Source organism: Euleptes europaea, chromosome 10 (genome assembly GCF_029931775.1).
Source record: "Euleptes europaea isolate rEulEur1 chromosome 10, rEulEur1.hap1, whole genome shotgun sequence".
NCBI classification, from domain to species: domain Eukaryota; kingdom Metazoa; phylum Chordata; class Lepidosauria; order Squamata; family Sphaerodactylidae; genus Euleptes; species Euleptes europaea.
Genome location: NC_079321.1, coordinates 16,236,004 through 16,255,201, shown reverse-complemented (window position 1 = coordinate 16,255,201; position 19,198 = coordinate 16,236,004). Strand labels below are relative to the sequence as shown.

General features: G+C 46.5%; 1 protein-coding gene across 1 annotated transcript in view; it reads right to left on the bottom strand.

Moving 5' to 3' along the window:
- TMX4 (thioredoxin related transmembrane protein 4) overlaps positions 1 to 18,935 on the bottom strand; it is a 28,227-nt gene extending 9,292 nt beyond the window's left edge. The window contains exons 1-4 of the mRNA XM_056856867.1: positions 18,820 to 18,935; positions 8,994 to 9,389; positions 3,532 to 3,647; positions 117 to 162 (exon numbers count right to left, since the gene is read on the bottom strand). Coding sequence (XP_056712845.1) covers positions 117 to 162; positions 3,532 to 3,647; positions 8,994 to 9,389; positions 18,820 to 18,935 — 674 coding nt within the window. The remainder of the gene's footprint in view (positions 1 to 116; positions 163 to 3,531; positions 3,648 to 8,993; positions 9,390 to 18,819) is intronic.
- Positions 18,936 to 19,198: the final 263 nt, after the last annotated feature.

Genomic DNA, 19,198 nt, shown 5'->3' with positions numbered 1-19,198 from the left:
TCCATATTTTTCTCTTTACTGATGCTGTCCATGACACACGCCCACCACCCAAAACAATAAGAGATTTCAGATAGCAAACCATTAACATTTTCAGGTAGATAAAATGAGACACTTACTGGAAAATAGTAGGAAGTGTAGTGACGAAGAAACGGCCACTTACACCTAGAAAAGAAGAGCGTTTCAATTAAGTTTTCTAGAAGTAATTATCTCTAGGGAAGACTGTACATTCCAGCTATTATGCTACACGGCTGTTAGCCACACTGAAGACTGCACTCTAAGCGAGCTTTACAGAAAAGCTGTAATTAGTACAATCCTAAGTAGAGTTACACCCTTCTAAGTTAACTGAAAAGGGATGGATTAGAAGGGTGTAACTTTGTCTAGGATTGCACTGTTTGTGTCGTACTGAGAATGCATTCTCAAGACTGATTGACTGTTAGAGCCTGACAGTGGTTTGGATCCATCCATGGAAACATAAGCAGACTTAGCGGAGCGGGGAGCCAGTGTGATGTAGTGGTTAAGAGCGGTAGTTTGGAGCAGTGGAGTCTGATCTGGAGAACCGGGTTTGATTCCCCACTCCTCCACATGAGCAGTAGAGGCTAATCTGGTGAACTGGATTTGTTTCCTCACTCCTGCACATGAAGCCAGTTGGGTGACCTTGGGCAAATCTCACTCTCAGCCTCACCTACCTCACAGGGTGTCTGTTGTGTGGAGGGGAAGGGAAGGCAATTGTAAGCTGGTTTGAGCCTTCCTTAAGTGGTAGAGAAAGTTGGCATATAAAAACCAACTCTTCTTCTTTGTGCAGTTGCACTTGCACAACATCTTAACGCAACACCCAGCACATTCACACTTATTTATTATGTGTGTGTGTGTCGTCAAGTCACAGCTGACTTATGGCAACCCTGTAGGGTTTTCAACGCAAAAGACATTCTGAGGTGATTTGCCATTGCCTTTCTCCACATCAGGATCCTGGTAGTCCTTGGAGGTCGCCCATCCAAATCCTAACCCAGGCCCGTCCTGCTTAGTTTCTGAAATCTGAGGATATCAGGCTAGCCTGGGGCTATCCAGGTCAGGGTTAAGTAATTTCACCTCCTGCAACACAGGAGCTCATTTCCAACTCCTGGATGGGAAGTGCCGTAGAGTTGCAGCCGATTTATGGCAACCCTGCAGGGTTTTCAAGGCAGGACATGTTCAGAGGTGGTTTGTCATCGCCTGCCTCTGTGTAGTGACTGTGCACTACCTTGGAGGTCTCCCCTCCAAATACTGAATCATAGCCAATCCTGCTCAGCTTCCAAGATCTGATAAGATTGGGCTAGCCTAGGCCAGAAATTGGTTACACAAGATCTTGCACAAGCAGAAATGCAAATGGGGACACGACAAGTTTGACTTAGTGCAAGCAGCTACTGCAGTCTTTCTAGTGTTTCCACTTGTGCAAGAGCTCTAGCGCAAGCGGAAGTTTTGCTCTGGATCCAACCCAACTTATCGCAAGCCACCACATAACGCTGGTTAAGTAAGAACAATAGCTACTAACTAGAAACAGGGACAACACTTCTAGCAATCTGGCAACTGCCCCAGCTCATCAGTTGAACGCATGAAGCTGCCTTCTTCTGAATCAGACCTGTGGTCCATGAAAGTCAATACTGTCTACTCAAACTGGCAGCAGCTCTCCAATGTCTCGGGATGGAGACATCATCTACCACCGGATCCTTTTAAACTGGAGACGCTGGGGATTGAACCTAGGACTTTCTACATGCAAAGCAGATGTTCTACCACTGAGCCAAGGCCCTTCTCTGCAGGAAACACAAGAGTCTTCAGTGGGAGGATTCAACTACAACAATTTTGACATGGACCTGCAGATAAACAATGGCCATTTGCAAAGCACTGATGCACATAGTACCACAGACTGAACAGATACACGAGCAAGAGTGATGGGGAGGGGCTGTGGCTCAGTGGTAGAGCAACTGCTTGGCATGCAGAAGGTCCCAGGTTCAATCCCCGGCGCCTCCAGTTAAAGGGACTAGGCAAGTAGGTGATGTGAAAGACCCCTGCCTAAGACCCTGGAGAGCTGCTGCCAGTCTGAGTAGACAATACTGACTTTGATGGACCAAGGGTCAGATTCAGTATAAGGCAGCTTCATGTGTTCATGTGAGGCCATGGATATTTCACTGTCAGAGATACACATTCATTACAACAGATATTTGTTGTTATGTTATCCCTGGCAGCAGGGGTAGTTACCAAAATATGGTAATTCATAATAGCAGAAACAAACCTGCCAAGACTGAGCACAGCAAGTCGCTCGTGATGCACAGTAGCACTTGGGTAGGCTGTTTTGGAACCCTTCTGCAGTTCTACCCAGAAAGAACAGGTTTGCTGCCCTCAGAATGCACCAAGTAGCAAAGTATAATTGGGCATGAGCCACTCCAAGCAGTGCACACATAACTCTTTCTGTCTCTCTGCCGCTGGGTCATTCATCCAACACGAGCCTGCCATTGTTTCTCAGAGGTTAAATTTTTAAATGACGGCAGCATCCACGAAGGAACATAAACAGAACAGAGCACAAGAGGGAAACCGGTCCCAGAGTTACCTGCCAATATGAATCCGTGTGAGCTATAAAACTCAAACTGTTACCCCACAAACTATGCCGGGTTCTTAACAAACACCTTCAGTAAAGTGTTGCTAATTCAAATTATTTTATTTTTTTCTCTCAAATGCTTATGCGTTTTGTATTTGTTCCAGCTTGATGGCAACCCTTGTTTCAAACTGGAAATTCCTTATCATGATCCATTTCTCCGGCCTTAACGGGCCGTCCTCCAGAATGACCTCGGATAACTTCTTGCCACAGCCAAAAGCAGCTTGCTCTTGGCTGGAAGTTAACAATGAGACCATTCAAGCCAAAGAGATGTCTAAGGTTTGTACATCTCCGTTTAGAGCAAATCTCTCATTCCTGTTTTATCCATCCATGCCCTCTCTCGGCTCACGCAAACCTGACAGTGGAGTTAACTCACACTCTAGTTGCCAGACGTGATTACAGCCACTGCCTATGCTTAAAAATTATGCCAAACAAGCTCACCTGCATGCTGTAGAAGTACCCTCCAAAATCTGATGTGCCATGCTGACTTTTCATTTTCACAAGGTGCACGTATGCAAGCAACACACCTTTCAAAATTCTCTTGCAAGTTCAGAGCTATTCCCATTTTAAAAGATAAAGATAGTCCCCTGTGCAAGCACCGGGTCATTCCTGACCCATGGGGTGACGTCACATCCCGACATTTACTAGGCAGAGTATGCTTACAAGGTGGTTTGCCATTGCCTTCCCCAGTCATCTACACTTTACCCCCAGCAAGCTGGGTACTTATTTTACCGACCTCGGAAGGATGGAAGACTGAATCAACCCTGAGCTCGCTACCTAAAGCCAACTTCCGTCGGGATCGAACTCAGGTAGTGAGCAGAGCTTGGACTGAAGTACTGCAGCTTACCACTGTGCCACGGGGCTCCCGTTTACTCATTAAAAATGAAGAACGGGTTTTGCCATACCTGGTTCTTGAGTGACATCCACCTTGCCCACAAAGATTTCAAGGTCTTCGCCATCTCTTGCAAACGCCTCCCATGCCGATTCCATCTGTTGACAGGCGGGACACCAAGGGGCGTAGCTAAGAAAAGAGACAACGTAAAGGAAAGTGTCATATGCTTCTCTACCTGACACATCAACGACCCATCAAGAGCTTGCAATCTGCTGCATAATTTTCCCCCAACTATTTCTAACAGTTTTCAGCTATTTCTGTCATAATCTGACCTCTTTCCTCTTTGCTCCACCAGGATTTTTAGTATAGAAGAAGGTCTGGGAATTGCCCATTCTTTAGGAACTACAAACCATGAACACATGAAGCTGCCTTATACTGAATCAGACCCTTGATCCATCAAAGTCAGTATTGTCTACTCAGACTGGCAGCGGCTCACCAGGGTCTCAGGCAGGGGTCTTTCACATCACCTACATGTCTAGTCCCTTTAACTGGAGATGCCGGGGATAGAACCTGGGACCTTCTGCATGCCAAGCAGTTGCTCTACCACTGAGCCACAGCCGCTCCCCAAAGAAACAAAGAAATATTCCATTTCCTAGGGACCAGGACAATCTGAAACTGGCTTCTCTTCCAGCCCCGGAGGGGAGAAAATTAATTCCAGGAAAGGTTGTTAAATATCACAACACCTTTACATATAAATTCAGACGGGCAATCTGCTGCGTTGCCTTATGCTTTTATGGAACATGAAAGTAAAAACAGGACATTAAACTACCATATTAAACTGTTCTGCTTTGAGCTCTCCAGATTTAACAGCATATTTAGCTTCGCTGCCATCTTCCTTTTACAATCCATTTATTCCTTTGTCATCCAAAGGCCCAACTGCCTCTCTGACTGGTTACCTATTCCAGACATTTTTAAAGAAATGCTTATTGTTATTAGGGACTGGATGGGCGGTACTCTTATCTTACCTTCAGGTTTCAAAACCCGATAAGTCTAGCTACCCACCCATGCGATAAGACTACCGCCCATTCATTATATATATATTGACAGGTCTTTTGTGCTTCTGATACTGGATCAAGGCCAACGTCAACTGAACACAGACACACAGACACACAATTTTCATTAAAGATTAGCCCGTTATTTTATGCCATAGTTAAACACAAATAAGAAAAAGCTACACCTTGCAGCTTTGAACATGCTTGTTAACACTCTTTTCTTTCCGCACAAAGCAAACTACAAGTTTACCTAAGGATTTACTACTTAAGACCTGCTTCTGTGTTAGAGTCTTTCCAGGAAGTAGCTATGAATAATCTTAACAAACCATTCATAGCAAACGTCGCTATTAACTCAGGATTCCAAATTATAAACATCCACTGGCAACACTCTCCCCTCTCTCTATATTTAACTGAAGCCTGTTTTGGTAAACAACCCCTGATCCAGGGAAACAGATACTAAATACATTGCGCGTGTTCTGCACTCATAGACTAGCATTGCCCCTCACACATGCACTGACTGGAGATATTAGAATGACCAATGCCTCTTGGATATACAGTACCCACATCCCCTGTTCTTTTCTTTTCTTTTTTTTAAATTTTTATTAGATTTTTTAAAAAGAAAAACATGAAAAACAAACAAATACAACAAGAAAAAAATAAACAAAAAAATTACAAAAAAGAATACAAGAAATTATAAAAGGGTATTCATATACCATAATTAATACATTCATAATTACTAATTTATAATGTTAAGCAAAGATACCCTTTCCCCTCCACCCACCTAAAGAGTGACCCTTCATCCGACTTCCGCAGAAGTGTCTTAACAGTTTTATTTTATCCATTAATATTATAAATCACAATTGTTAAAAAATTGATTTCTATATCTCATTAATTAATAAAGTAAAGTCCGTTTTTGCCAACTTATCCCAATATGAGGTGGCCTTAACCCATGTTTTTTTTAATTCTCCCATATCCTTTCCATGCAGAAATTCCGTTAACCTGCCATCCTCATATACATCCATAATTTCTCTCTCCAGTCAATGATTGAAGGTTTGTGATAGCCAAAGTATGGACCCACATCCCCTGTTCTTGAATTGGTCACACAGACTACTGCTCTTCAGTAGGGACCAATGTTTTCAAACCAGATTTGAACAAGAAAGCTGCATGCTTGTGCAAATGTTCCCCCCAAATAAGGTGTCCCGCCCTCCAAATCAGATATGTGGAGTGGTGCTTTTTTTGTTGAAAAACAGTGGCTTTCAGGGGAACAATGGAGCGTCCTGGGAGATCAGAGCCACATCTGAACAAACAGGCTGTTATTAAAAACTGGAATCTTTATTCACTTCGTAATTTTTATCCTGCTCTTACTCCAAGGAGCTCGAGGCTTCATCTCTCGTTTTCACCTCCCTCCACGTTATCCTTACAACAACCCTGCGGGGTAGATGAGGCCAAGACCGAGTCCACTGGACTAAAGTCACCCAAGCAAGCTTCCATGACAGAATGGGAATTCATTTTTGGTTCTTGTCGGTTTTGTTGCGGGGTTTTTATATGCCGACTTTCTCTACCACTTAAGGAAGAATCAAACCGGTTTACAAACACCTTCCCTTCCCCTCCCCACAGCAGACACCCTGTGAGGTAGGTGGAGCTGAGAAAGCTCTAAGAGAGCTGTGACTGGCCCAAGGTCACCCAGATGGCTTCATGTGGAGGAGAGGGGAATCAAACCTGGCTCTCCAGATTAGAGTCCACAGCTCCAAATCACCACTCTTAACCACTACACCACGCTGGCTCTTCCAGATTCCAGTTCAAGGCTCCAACCACAACACCACACAGGCTCTTAAAGCAAATGTCAAGTGTTGCTAGCCCTAAAGCCACTATCAGGCGCCCGTCTATTTTAGTTGCATCGACCTTCAGGGCATCTAAAGAAGCAGATGTCTCGTGGTCTACCCAAGTTGAAGACTCCTACTGACTACAGGAGACTTACACAACTTTAAGACTGACAATGAGGAAATTGAAACTGTTGGAGACTTTCTATTCCTTGGCTCCATCATCAACCAAAAGGGAGACGTGCAGCCAAGAAATCAGAAGGAGACTGAGACTAGGAAGGGCGGCCATGAAGGAGCTAGAAAATATTTTGAAGTGTAAGGATGTGTCACTGGCCACCAAGACTAGATTAATTCATGCCATCGTATTCCCTATTACTATGTATGGGTGTGAAAGCTGGACAGTGAAGAAAGCTGATAGGAAGAGAGTAGATTCCTTTGAAATGTGGTATTGGAGGAGAGTGTTATGGATACCCTGGACTGCCAAAAAAAAAACAAATCAGTGGGTTATAGATCAAGTCAAGCCTGAAATGACCCTAGAAGCTAAAATGACTAAACTGAGGCAATCGTATTTTGGTCACATTACGAGAAGACAAGAGTCACTGGAAAAGACAATCATGCTAGGAAAAGTTGAGGGCAGCAGGAAAAGAGGAAGACCCAACAAGAGATGGATTGACTCAATAAAGGAAGCCACGGAGGGCCCTCAGTTTGCAAGATCTGAGCAAGGCTGTCAAAGATAGGACATTTTGGAGGTGTAGCGGTTAACTGGGGTTCGTGGGGGAAATAGAGACCCAAACCGTTATTTCAAGAAAACAGTTTATTCTGGCAGCTGCGACCCAGAGGCCCTAATGGGCAGAAATCTCTGAGTCCCGATCATACTGAGGAAGGGATATTTATCCAAATGCAAGATATGACAGCCGTCAACATTCAGGGCATATCTGATTGTAATACAGACAGAGAGGCGGCAGTATAGTAACAGTTTCACCCAGTTCTTGTTATGGTTCACTGTAACCCTCCGCGACTCTTGCCCCAATTACTAGAATACAGACCCACAGAGATACCCTGCCCAGCAACAAGCTATTGACTTGCTGTCCTAATACATTTCAATACATTTACAGAAAGGAAAAGAGATTAAAAATTGCAAAAAGCAGCGGATCTTCCATAGTCAGGGGAAGTCTACCTTGCTGTCTCAGGATACTGATTCCGACACGAGCCGGAAGCGACCTGACACACACACGCTGGAAGTGTCGGTCTTTGACGTGCCGCTGGGCTTTTGCTTTATTTCACGACAAGGCCGACACGGTCACGCCTTTTGCAAACACCCAAGGCTTTTTGCAAAAAAACCCAAAAGGGAGACTCGCAGCCAAGACATCAGAAGGAGACTGAGACTGGGAAGGGCAGCCATGAAGGAGCTAGAAAAAAATTCTGAAGTGTAAGGATGTGTCACTGGCCACCAAGATCAAGTTAATTCATGCCATAGTATTCCCTATTACTATGCATGGGTGTGAAAGCTGGACACAATCAATAAAGCTGAAAGGAAGAAAGTATGTGTGTGTGTGTAAAGTGTTGTCAAGTCGCAGCCGACTTATGGCGACCCCTTATGGGGTTTTCATGGCAAGAGACTCACAGAGGTGGTTTGCCAGTGCCTCCCTCTGCACAGCAACCCTGGACTTCCTTGGTGGTCTCCCTTCCAAATACTAAGTAGGGCCGACCCTGCTTAGCTTCTGAGATCTGAGGAGATCAGGCTAGCCTGGGCCATCCAGGTCAGGGCGAGGGCGAAGAAAGTATATTCCTTTGAAATGTGGTATTGGAGGAGAGTTTGTGTCATCAGCAAAACGTCAAGTTCTGAAAACGCCGCTTCACCTTGAAATTCATCAACATCAGCACAACTTTAACAGAAGAGAGTTGAAGAACGAATAAGGCTTGGCTTCCTGTCTTGAAAACCTCCAGACTAACAAAGACTACAGTCCACAATAGCCATGCGGATTAGCTTTGGATTTCACACATTAACAGATCACTGCAGGATACAATGGTTCCATATTAACATCCCACACCCTCATTAGCACATGATCTTGATGCTTACAGGACAATGGTTAGCACATTACCTTGGATACTTTTTGCAGGACAATGATTCAGCTCAACCCCCCCCCCTTTCTGACTATATATTACTCTTCCTACACCCTTGACGCTGAGAGACCCTGTCCTTCAGTGTGACTCCTCTGAAGCTGCCGGCCACAGCTGCTGGCGAAACGTCAGGAAAGAAAAGACCAAGACCACGGTCACACAGCCCGGATAACCCCCAAGAACCAATGAACTCGGACCGTGAAAGCCTTCGACAATATTTCACATCTCCTTTGGGCAAAGGCAGAAGATTCCCACTAAGGCGATCTTTCCCCCTTCCCATCCGATGGTTATTTGCACAAGTCGTATTTACATATGAGAAACCGATGACATTAAAAAAAAAAAATACAAATGTACACTTCGAAATCATATTGCTCGCGATTCTCTGCAAGAGCCGCTTCACCTCTCCCGCTGCAGCACAGCAACCCGGGCGGCCCCCCTCTTGCATTTGCACCCTGCATTGGCTCCTCGCCGCCTGCCCGCTCGCCGTTTGCACGGGCTCCCCGCCGGTTCGCAGCCGCCCCGGAGCCCCAGCCCTCACTCACAATTGCACCATCCACTGGCCCTGCAGCAGGAGGCTCCAGTTGGCCCCGCTCAGCGCCCTCACCCGGCTCGCCCCGGCCGCCGCCCCCGCCGCCGCCTCCGGCTCCAGCGCGGCCCCGGCCGGGCCCTGCAACGCCCAAGCGGCGGCCCCCCAAAGCAGCAGCGGCCAAGCGCTTGCACCACGAGCCGCCGCCGCCGTTGCCATCTTGGGCGGCCAGGAAGTCGCCCCGGCAGCGCCGCCCAAGGGATGAGCCGGAGCCGGCCGAGGAGTTCCTTCCCGCAGCCTCCGCCACCGGTTCCCGGTAGGCGGCCTCCACCATGTGCGGGGCCGGAGTGGGGACGGGCAGGGGGGAGCTGCGTCCGTCGGCTGCAGCAACCGCACCGGGGTCTTGCGGCAGCTTGCAGAGCAATAGGGGGGTTTTTTTGGGGTTTTTTTTTTTTTTTTGCCCCAGTGCAAAGCGTTCCTTGGCTCCACCACCAACCCAAAAGGGAGGCTTGCAGCCAAGACATCAGAAGGAGACGTGAGACTGGGAAAGGCAGCCATGAAGGAGCTAGGAAAGATTCTGGAGCGTTAGGATGTGCCCCTGGCCGCCAAGATCAGCACAACTTTAACAGAAAAGAAGAGAGTTGAAGAATGAATAAGGGATCGGCACAGCTTTAACAGAAAAGAAGAGAGTTGAAGAATGAATAAGGGATCGGCACAACTTTAACAGAAAAGAAGAGAGTTGAAGAACGAATAAGGCTTGGCTTCCTGTCCTGAAAACCTCCAGGCTAACAAAGACTACAGTCCACAATAGCCATGCGGATTAGCTTTGGATTTCACACATTAACAGATCACTGCAGGATACAATGGTTCCATATTAACACCCTCATTAGCACATTATCTTGATACTTTACAGGCCAATGATTAGCACATTACTGGTTCTCGTAGGTTATCCGGGCTGTGTGACCGTGGTCTTGGTCTTTTCTTTCCTGATGTTTCGCCAGCAGCTGTGGCCGGCAGCTTCAGAGGAGTAACACTGAAGGACACTGTCCTTCAGTGTTACTCCTCTGAAGCTGCCGGCCACAGCTGCTGGCGAAACGTCAGGAAAGAAAAGACCAAGACCACGGTTACACAGCCCGGATAACCTACGAGAACCAATGAACTCTGACCATGAAAGCCTTCAACAATATTAGCACATTACCTTTGATATTTTTTGCAGGACAATGATTCAGCTCAAACCCAACCCCCTTTCTGACTATATATTACTCTTCCTACTCCCTTGACACTGGGAGACACTGTCCTTCAGTGTGACTCCTCTGAAGATGCCTGCCACAGCTGCTGGCGAAACGTCAGGAAAGAAAAGACCAAGACCACGGTCACACAGCCCGGATAACCTACAAGAACCAATGAACTCTGACCGAGTGGGGACGGGCAGGGGGAGCTGCGTTCGTCGGCTGCGGCCGCTGCACCGGGGTCTTGCAGAGCAACAGGGTTTTTTGTCCCAGTGATTTATGCCAGCAATGCCCTTCCACAATCCACATCGGACAAACAGGTCAGTCTCTTAGACAAAGATTAAATGGACATAAGTCTGGCATCAGAAACCACAATATTCAAAAACCGGTGGGAGAACATTTCGACCTCCCAGGACACTCTGTTGCAGATTTAAGAGTAGCAGTTCTCTTACAAAGGAATTTCAAAGGGAGATTGGAAAGAGAAACGGCTGAATTACAGTTGATATTCAAACTAAAGTCAATGCATTTACCTGGGCTGAATAAAGACCTTGCATTCATGGCTCATTACCAGAGCTGATTTCTCCACACCCATCTCTTCCCTAGACATCACAGACTCTTCTGCATACCACACCTAATCCCATCACGCCTGCTATTCACGTTTACATACTGCTAACATTTATATACGAATGCTTGTCTGAATTCACTCTCCTCTACTTAAAGACAGATGGATTCACATTCTAGCTGTATCTGAAGAAGTGAGCTATGGCTCACAAAAGCTCATATCCTACCAGAAAATATTTTTGTTAGTCTTTAAGGTGCTACTGGACTCTTGCCCTTTTCTACTTTTGTTCCAGTGCAAAGCGTTCCTTGGCTCCATCATCAACCCAAAAGGGAGACTTGCAGCCAAGACATCAGAAAGAGACTGAGACTGGGAAAGGCAGCCATGAAGGAGCTAGAAAAAATTCTGAAGTGTAAGAATGTGTCACTGGCCACCAAGATCAGGTTAACTCATGCCATCGTATTCCCTGTTACTATATACGGGTGTGAAAGCTGGACAACGAAGAAAGCGGATAGGAAGAAAGTAGATTCCTTTGAAATGAGGTGTTGGAGGAGAGTGTTACAGATACCGTGGACTGCCCCCACCCCTCAAAAAAATCAGTGGATTCTAGATCAAATCAAGCCTGAAATGACCCTAGAAGCTAAAATGACTAAACTGAGGCTATCGTACTTTGGTCCCGTTATGAGAAGACAAGACTCACTGGAAAAGACAATCATGCTAGGAAAAGTTGAAGGCAGCAGGAAAAGAGGAAGAGCCAACGTGAGATGGAGTGACTCAGTAAAGGAAGCCATGGCCCTCAGTTTGCAAGATCTGAGCAAGGCTGTCAAAGACAGGACATTTTGGAGGACACTGATTCATAGGGTCGCCGTGAGTCAGAAGCTACTTGAGGGCACTTAACACACACACGCACAAATAAAGCGTTCCAAGGGACAGAAAGTAGTTCAGCAGCAGAGTATATGCGTTGCAGGCAAATGGTCCTAGTTTCAGTCCTCGGCATCACAAACCACTAGAAAGGTGTGTGTGTGATATGCACAGAGCTGGGGCCCTGGACCTGTCTGTCCTGTCCATCACAGCCCTGCTGTTGCTCTTTGAGATCAGTATGGGATGCAATGACATGGTTGCTGGGGACGATGCAGCCAGCCACTGCAGTGCAAGCAGCCTTTAGGATTGCACAGTAAGTGTATCGTCGTTTGTTAATTTGCGCGGGGGGGGGGGGGGTTTCAGAAAAATATTTTTTCCCTTTATCCAGGTTCTCAGAGGTATAAACTTCTCTATAAAAGTGAACAAATTCATCCATTATTTCTTTAGAGTGGGTCGTCAAAATTCCAGGTTCTCATTTTTTAACCTGAGAAATTGCTTCTTTAGCCTTTTTTAATTCACTCAGATAGAAACTTTCCAACTTTCCCATTAAAAAAACCTTCTGTTTTGTATATAACAAGAGCCAGCGTGGTGTAATGGTTAAGAGCTGTGGTTTGGAGCGGTGGACTCTGATCTGGAGAACCGGGTTTGATTCCCAACTCCTCCACATGAGTGGCGGAGGCTAATCTGGTGAACTGGATTTGTTTCCCTGCTCCTACACATGAAGCCAGCTGGGTGACCTTGGGCTACTCACACTGTCTCAGCCCCACCTACCTCACAGGGTGTCTGTTGTGGGGAGGGGGAGGGAAGGTGATTGTAAGCCGGTTTGAGTCTTCCTTAAGTGGTAGCGAAAGCCGGCATATAAAAACCAACTCTTCTTCTTTTATGTATGAGTCCAGTAGCACCTTAAAGACTAACAAAAATATTTTCTGGTAGGGTATGAGCTTTCGTGAGCCACAGCTCACTTCTTCAGATACTTGGTATCTGAAGAAGTGAGCTGTGGCTCACGAAAGCTCATACCCTACCAGAAAATATTTTTGTTAGTCTTTAAGGTGCTACTGGACTCTTGCCCTTTTTGACTACTACAAACAGACTAACACGGCTACCCACTTTGAATTATCTTTTATGTATTTTAGTCACAACCAGTACTTCCCAATTTCTACCTAGCATCTCTTAACTGATTAGCAGAAAGTTCTGAAAATTACACATGTATTTTTCTAATGTCTTAATTTTATCCTTAAGGTTGGTTCTTAATTGTTTTTTGGAAAGCACATTTGCTAATAAATAACCCTCTTACAAAAGCTTTACTAACTTCCCATAAAGAGAGATCAGAAATGTTGTTAGTATAATTCCTAATTAAAAAATTCTTCCAATTCCATTTGGATTTTTTTCAACAAATTTATCATCTAATAGATGATCTAAACACCGTATTCTCTATTAAACTATATGTTTATTGACATAATAGCATGGTCAGAATAATGCGTAATGCCTATCCGGGAGTCCAAATTGAGATTAGGAATAAGTCAATTCTTGAGTATGAGATATGTACATGCAAAAAAAGTAAAGTCTCTCTCATTAGTGTGTTGTAAGACCAAATATCTACTGATAGAAAACCCACAAGGAAATAAAGTATTTAAAGTATTGACCTGTCTTTTCTTGCCCCTGTTCTATCAGTATCATTACACACATCACTGTTAAAATCACCTCCTAAAATTAGGCTACCAGAGCTTTTAAATGAACCCAGTAACTGATTGGTAGCCACAGGAGTAACTGCATAATAGATGTGACCTGCATGTTCTGCCCGGCTCCTGCCAGTAGTCAGGCTGCTGTGTTCTGTACTAACTGGACTTTCTAAGTAGACATCAAGGAACGGTTGTCTGGCAGCACCTGGCAACTAGTGGGAGGGCTGTGGGTGGGCAGATGGGAGGGGGGCTGCAACCCTGGCTACAATGTCACATCACTTGTAGAAAACTGGAAATTACATAGGTAGTTTTATAAATTGCTGGAAACTATGGTTTTATCGTAGATTTTCTGGCGATTCCTAGAGATGCCCTTTGTCACTTCCAGTAAGCCCACAAGGATGCATTTTTAATTTGTTTTCACTGCCTGGCAGTCCTACCACCAGCCCATTATCCACCTCAGGTCAGTTAGGCTGGTAGTGGGCATTGCTGCCAGCAGTGGCCGGTAGGGCCATGCCTCACGTACACAGGGGAATTTGGAGGGTGTGGCCAGGCACCTTGGGAAGCTCCGGCTCATGGAATGCAACTCCATCCCTCCTTTTCAGGATGGACGTGCAGTAGCAGGATAGTGCACCAGGCCCACAAGCACATCCCTAGGAGGGTGGTGGTAGGTGATGGTTAAAAGTTTAAACTACCAATCAGAATGGGCAATCACATCAAAACACAATGTATAGACATGCACCTTTCAGAAAAACATAAAGAGGTTTTGCCACCTTGCCTGATGCTAACATCTGATCTGCCTCACAGACTTAAAAGAGAGAGAGACAGAAAACCAGGAAGACGATCCTGATTAAATTGGATGAGTGATAGATGGAGAAAGCTGAGCTACGTGAGAATGACTGTGAGAGACAAAGGAGACCAGTCACCTGTCACATGGCATCTTTATGGGAACAATGCAACCTTGCAATATTTGGGCAACAGTGCAGCACCGAGCAGGACTATGATACAGAACATAAACTCTGTGTGTGTACACATATATACATGTACACGTAAATGTATGAAGCCGCCTTACAAAGAGTCAAACCACTGGTCTGTGAAGGTCACTATTGTCTACTCTGACAAGTAGTGGTTCTCCAGTTTATAGTACATAGTTTTACGAGGGAATCAAGGACTTTGAAGTCATTGGGAGGGTAATCAAAAATTTATTCTTTTACAGTTTATTTTAAAAACCTTCAGACTAATGAACTTATACTTGCCACATCCGTCTGTGTACCTCTTTTCCACCACACCAGAGGATTTGTCAGCCAGAATCCCAAAAGATAGCTTGGTCTGGTACTGTTTCTGTCCAAGGCAGGTTTCTCTCCTATTCCCTCTCACAGAGTGCCTCCTTAGTGCTGGTAGATAGCTCATTCTGTTGCTTGGTTTCGTGGCTTCCGCTCTTGGTCATACAAGGGCTCAGACAAAACAAAGATTACATGTCTTGGTCTGTCAAGACAATGCAAAACTGCAGGAAGCCAGCATGGTGTAGTGGTTAAGAGCGATGGTTTGGAGCGGTGACCTCTGATCTGGAGAACCGGGTTTGATTCCCCACTCCTCCACATGAGTGGCGGAGACTAATCTGGTGAACCAGGATGGTTTCCCCACTCCTTACACATGAAGCCAGCTGAGTGACCTTGGGCTAGTCACAGCTCTCTTAGAGCTCTCTCAGCCCCAGCTACCTCACATGGTGCCTGTAATGGGGAGGGGAAAGGAAAGGTGATTGTAAGTCGGTTTGAGTCTCCCTTAAGAGGTAGAGAAAGTAGTCATATAAAAACCAACTCTTCTTCTAGAATTGCCAGCCTTCAGGGGGGCTAATCTGGTGGACTGGGTTGGTTTCCCCACTCCTCCACATGAAGCCAGCTGGGTGACCTTGGGCTAGTCACAGCTCTCTTAGAGCTCTCTCAGCCCCAGCTACCTCACAGGGTGCCTGTTGTAGGGAGGGGAAAGGGAAGGTGATTGTAAGCTGGTTTGATTCTTCCTTAAGTAGTAGAGAAAGTCAGTATATAAAAACCAACTCTTCTTCTTCTTGTGCAGCCTCAATTTGGCTCAGGGCTGTGCAGAAAAGGGAACAGGTGTATTTATACTCAGCTTGGATTTGCTATCTCAAGCCGGCTCCCCCACTCTGCTATTATTATTTTAAAGGGAATGCTAATAGCAGAGAAGGTAGCTGGTTTTGAATAGCCCTAAATGCAAAAAAGATTTCCCCCCTTCACACAGCATGGTGCTTGAACCTTTCTCTTCTAGGGGGTGGATGGGGAAAGATCCTTCATACTCACTTCCATGGGCTGAAGACCTTGCTGCTGCCTGTTAGTGAAATGACATTCTTTTCACACTTGTGTGTTGCTGACAAAAAGGTTATTTTTCTAATAGCAGTAGGGGGGAGGGATCTGAACCCTTGCTTGTAAGCCCTGCTTACTTGCCATCTCGCTCTGAGAACATCAGTACCCTGCTGTGTGAGCAAGCAGAGATATTGTGATGTCGATATAGGTAATGATACATCAATACCTTTATTAGATCTGTTGACTAATCAAAGCAATATGCAAATTTTAGATTTCACCAGATGTTTTCTTCTGGGTAGATGCTAAGGGGTGGGTGGGAGTAAAATATGCACGTACACAAAACAAAAAGGGGGGAGGGAGAAAGCATTTGTGCTTGATGCAGGATTTCAGCTGCAATTTGTAATAGTTTTAAAATAGAATAGGAATGGAAAGGTATTTTGCATCCTAATCCTGTCGACAAGGATGTTAGTCCCATGCTTAGGAGGTCTCTAGATGCACATTTTCCCGATCCGAGCTCTCAGAACTCTGCCTTGGGGGCTTATTTTTGAGTTCTGATAATTCGGATGGGGAAAATGTTCATCTAGAGAGCAGCAAAACCTCCCACGCATAAATGGCCCCAGCGTGCCCAAGAGGTTTACTTCCACCTTAAGTGTGCATATTGTTGCAGTTGCTCCATCGAACGCATTTCCCATGAAACACGTCAGTGCGAAACAACCAGGCATATCTTTGCACCTCATTCCCAATGCACCGACTAGCACCCCACAAACATCACAGCTACAGTTGTGAGTGACATCACAGCAGGTAGCGACTAGTTAGGACAGTAAAGTGCTTCACACACCAGGTTGTGAGTGTGTGCGAGAGAGACAGACAGAGCGAGCAAGGGACGGGGAGATGCGCCTCCTCCACAGAGCACGCTTCGCTTTTCCTCAACCCCTCCTCGGGGAGGGGCCGTGGCTGAGCGGTAGAGCATCTGCTCGGCATGCAGAAGGTCCCAGGTTCGATCCCCGGCGACTGCAGTTGAAAGGACTAGGCAAGGAGATGATGTGAAAGACCCCTGCCTGACAGCCGCTACCGGTCTTAGACAATACTGACTTTGATGGACCGAGGCTCTGATTCACACATGAAGCTGCCTTATACCGAATGAGACCCTTGGTCCATCAAAATCAGTATTGTCTACTCAGACCGGCAGTGGCTCTCCAGGGTCTCAGGCAGAGGTCTTTCACATCACCTACTTGCCTTGTCCCTTTAACTGGAGATACTGGAGATTAAACCTGGGACTTTCCGCATGCCAAGCAGAGGCTCTACCACTGAGCCACGGCCCCTCCCCAAAAGGCATGAAAAGCTTGGGAACTCTCTTTTTTATGCTAGATACATGAACACATGAAGCTGCCTTCTACTGAATCAGACCCTCGGTCCATCAAAGTCTGACTTTGATGGACCGAGGCTCCGATTCACACATGAAGCTGCCTTATACCGAATGAGACCCTTGGTCCATCAAAATCAGTATTGTCTACTCAGACCGGCAGCGGCTCTCCAGGGTCTCAGGCTAGAGGTCTTTCACATCATCTACTTGCCTTGTCCCTTGAACTGGAGATTAAACCTGGGACTTTCTGCATGCCAAGCAGAGGCTCTACCACTGAGCCACAGCCCCTCCCCAAAAGGCATGAAATGCTTGGGAACTCTCTTTTTTATGCGAGATACATGAACACATGAAGCTGCCTTCTATTGAATCAGACGCTTGGTCCATCAAAATCAGTATTGTCTACTCAGACCGGCAGCGGCTCTCCAGGGTCTCAGGCTAGAGGTCTTTCACATCATCTACTTGCCTTGTCCCTTGAACTGGAGATTAAACCTGGGACTTTCTGCATGCCAAGCAGAGGCTCTACCACTGAGCCACAGCCCCTCCCCAAAAGGCATGAAATGCTTGGGAACTCTCTTTTTTATGCGAGATACATGAACACATGAAGCTGCCTTCTATTGAATCAGACGCTTGGTCCATCAAAATCAGTATTGTTTACTCAGACCAGCAGCGGCTCTCCAGGGTCTCAGGCAGAGGTCTTTCACATCACCTACTTGCCTAGTCCCTTTAACTGGAGATGCTGGGGATTGAACCTGGGACCTTCTGCATGTCAAGCAGATGCTCTACCACTGAGCCACGGCCCCTCATTCGCTACTGGATTCTCTTATCACCAATCCAATCACCAATGGAAAATCCAGTCTGCAGCAGTGGCTACTGTGCACAGTACCATAGTGTCCAGGATTGTGTTGGTGCGGCCGGAGAACAGAACGACTTGTGTCATTCTGTGATCCTTTTGTAGACTTTTTTTCTGTTACTGAATATGTCTGCTGGGATTTCTTGAGGAAGACCAGTGTGTTGGGAGAGGAGCTTTTCAACCTTTTTACCACATGCCATTTTCCTACTGAAAACGGCCCTTCCTGAGCAGCTTTCACTCCCTACTGGGGAAAAATGTAACTCCAGCAGTATTAAAAGTGGCTTGGGGCAGTGGCAGCAGCAAAAAGGTTAAATGTTCCTTCCTCCCCCCATACACACTGTATGTAAATCACAACTCTTAAGGGTTGCGTTCTGTAAAAGAAGCAAAAATATCTCAGAAAAGAGCTATAGAATACACATGAACACATGAAGTTGCCTTATACTGAATCAGACCCTTGGTCCATCAAAGTCAGTCTTGTCTACTCAGACTGGCGGCCGCTCTCCGGGGTCTCAAGCAGAGGTCTTTCACATCACCTACTGGCCTAGTCCCTTTAATTGGAGATGGCAGAGATTGAACCTGGGACCTTCTGCATGCCAAGCAGATGCTCCACCACTGAGCCGCAGCCTCTCCCCTTCAGTATAAGGCGGCTTCATGTGTTCAAGGTCAGTGCGCGTGTGTGCATGTCAACGGGGAGAAGAGTCCTTAGAGCTCCGGCGACCTGAGGCATCTCCAGGCAGGCGCCTCCCGTTTCCTGAATAAGTCCAAGGCGACCACGGAGCAAATCCCCACTCCACTTCCGGCGGAGAACTGGGGAGGGGCGGGGGGAGACAGAGAGAGCGCGAAGGAAACGATTCTATTAATAGCCCCGTTTCCTGATTGGCTGCTGGGAGCAACACACACACACACACAAAAAAAAGAGTGGCTTGCACCATGTGACTTTCCATCCGAAAACTCCAAGATGGCGGGTCCCGTCACGGGCTGAGTACGTTGGCGGCGCGCGCACCGCTGTGCTGGCGCCCCCGGCCTTTCCTTCCCGGTCTTCTCGAGGGTGGGTCGTTCGTTCGTTTCCCCCATCCCGGCCGGCGCCGAATGTAGCCTCCATTCTTTTCCTCGACCAGGTTAGTGCCCGGCGCGGCGGTTTCTCAGCGGGGTCTTCTCACAGAGACCGTTATTATTCTGCAGCCGTTAGAGCGCCGCCGTTTGTTTGTTTTTTTTAAAGGGAAGGGGTGGTGGTGGAGGATAGGGGGTGTTGTTTTTTTGCCCTCCGGTTTTTAAGTCGGCGGCGAGAACCCCTTTAAGGGAGTGGCCGCTTTAGCGCGCGGGGCTCGCGAATGCGTTTCTCTCAGTAAAAAAAAAAGCGTGTTC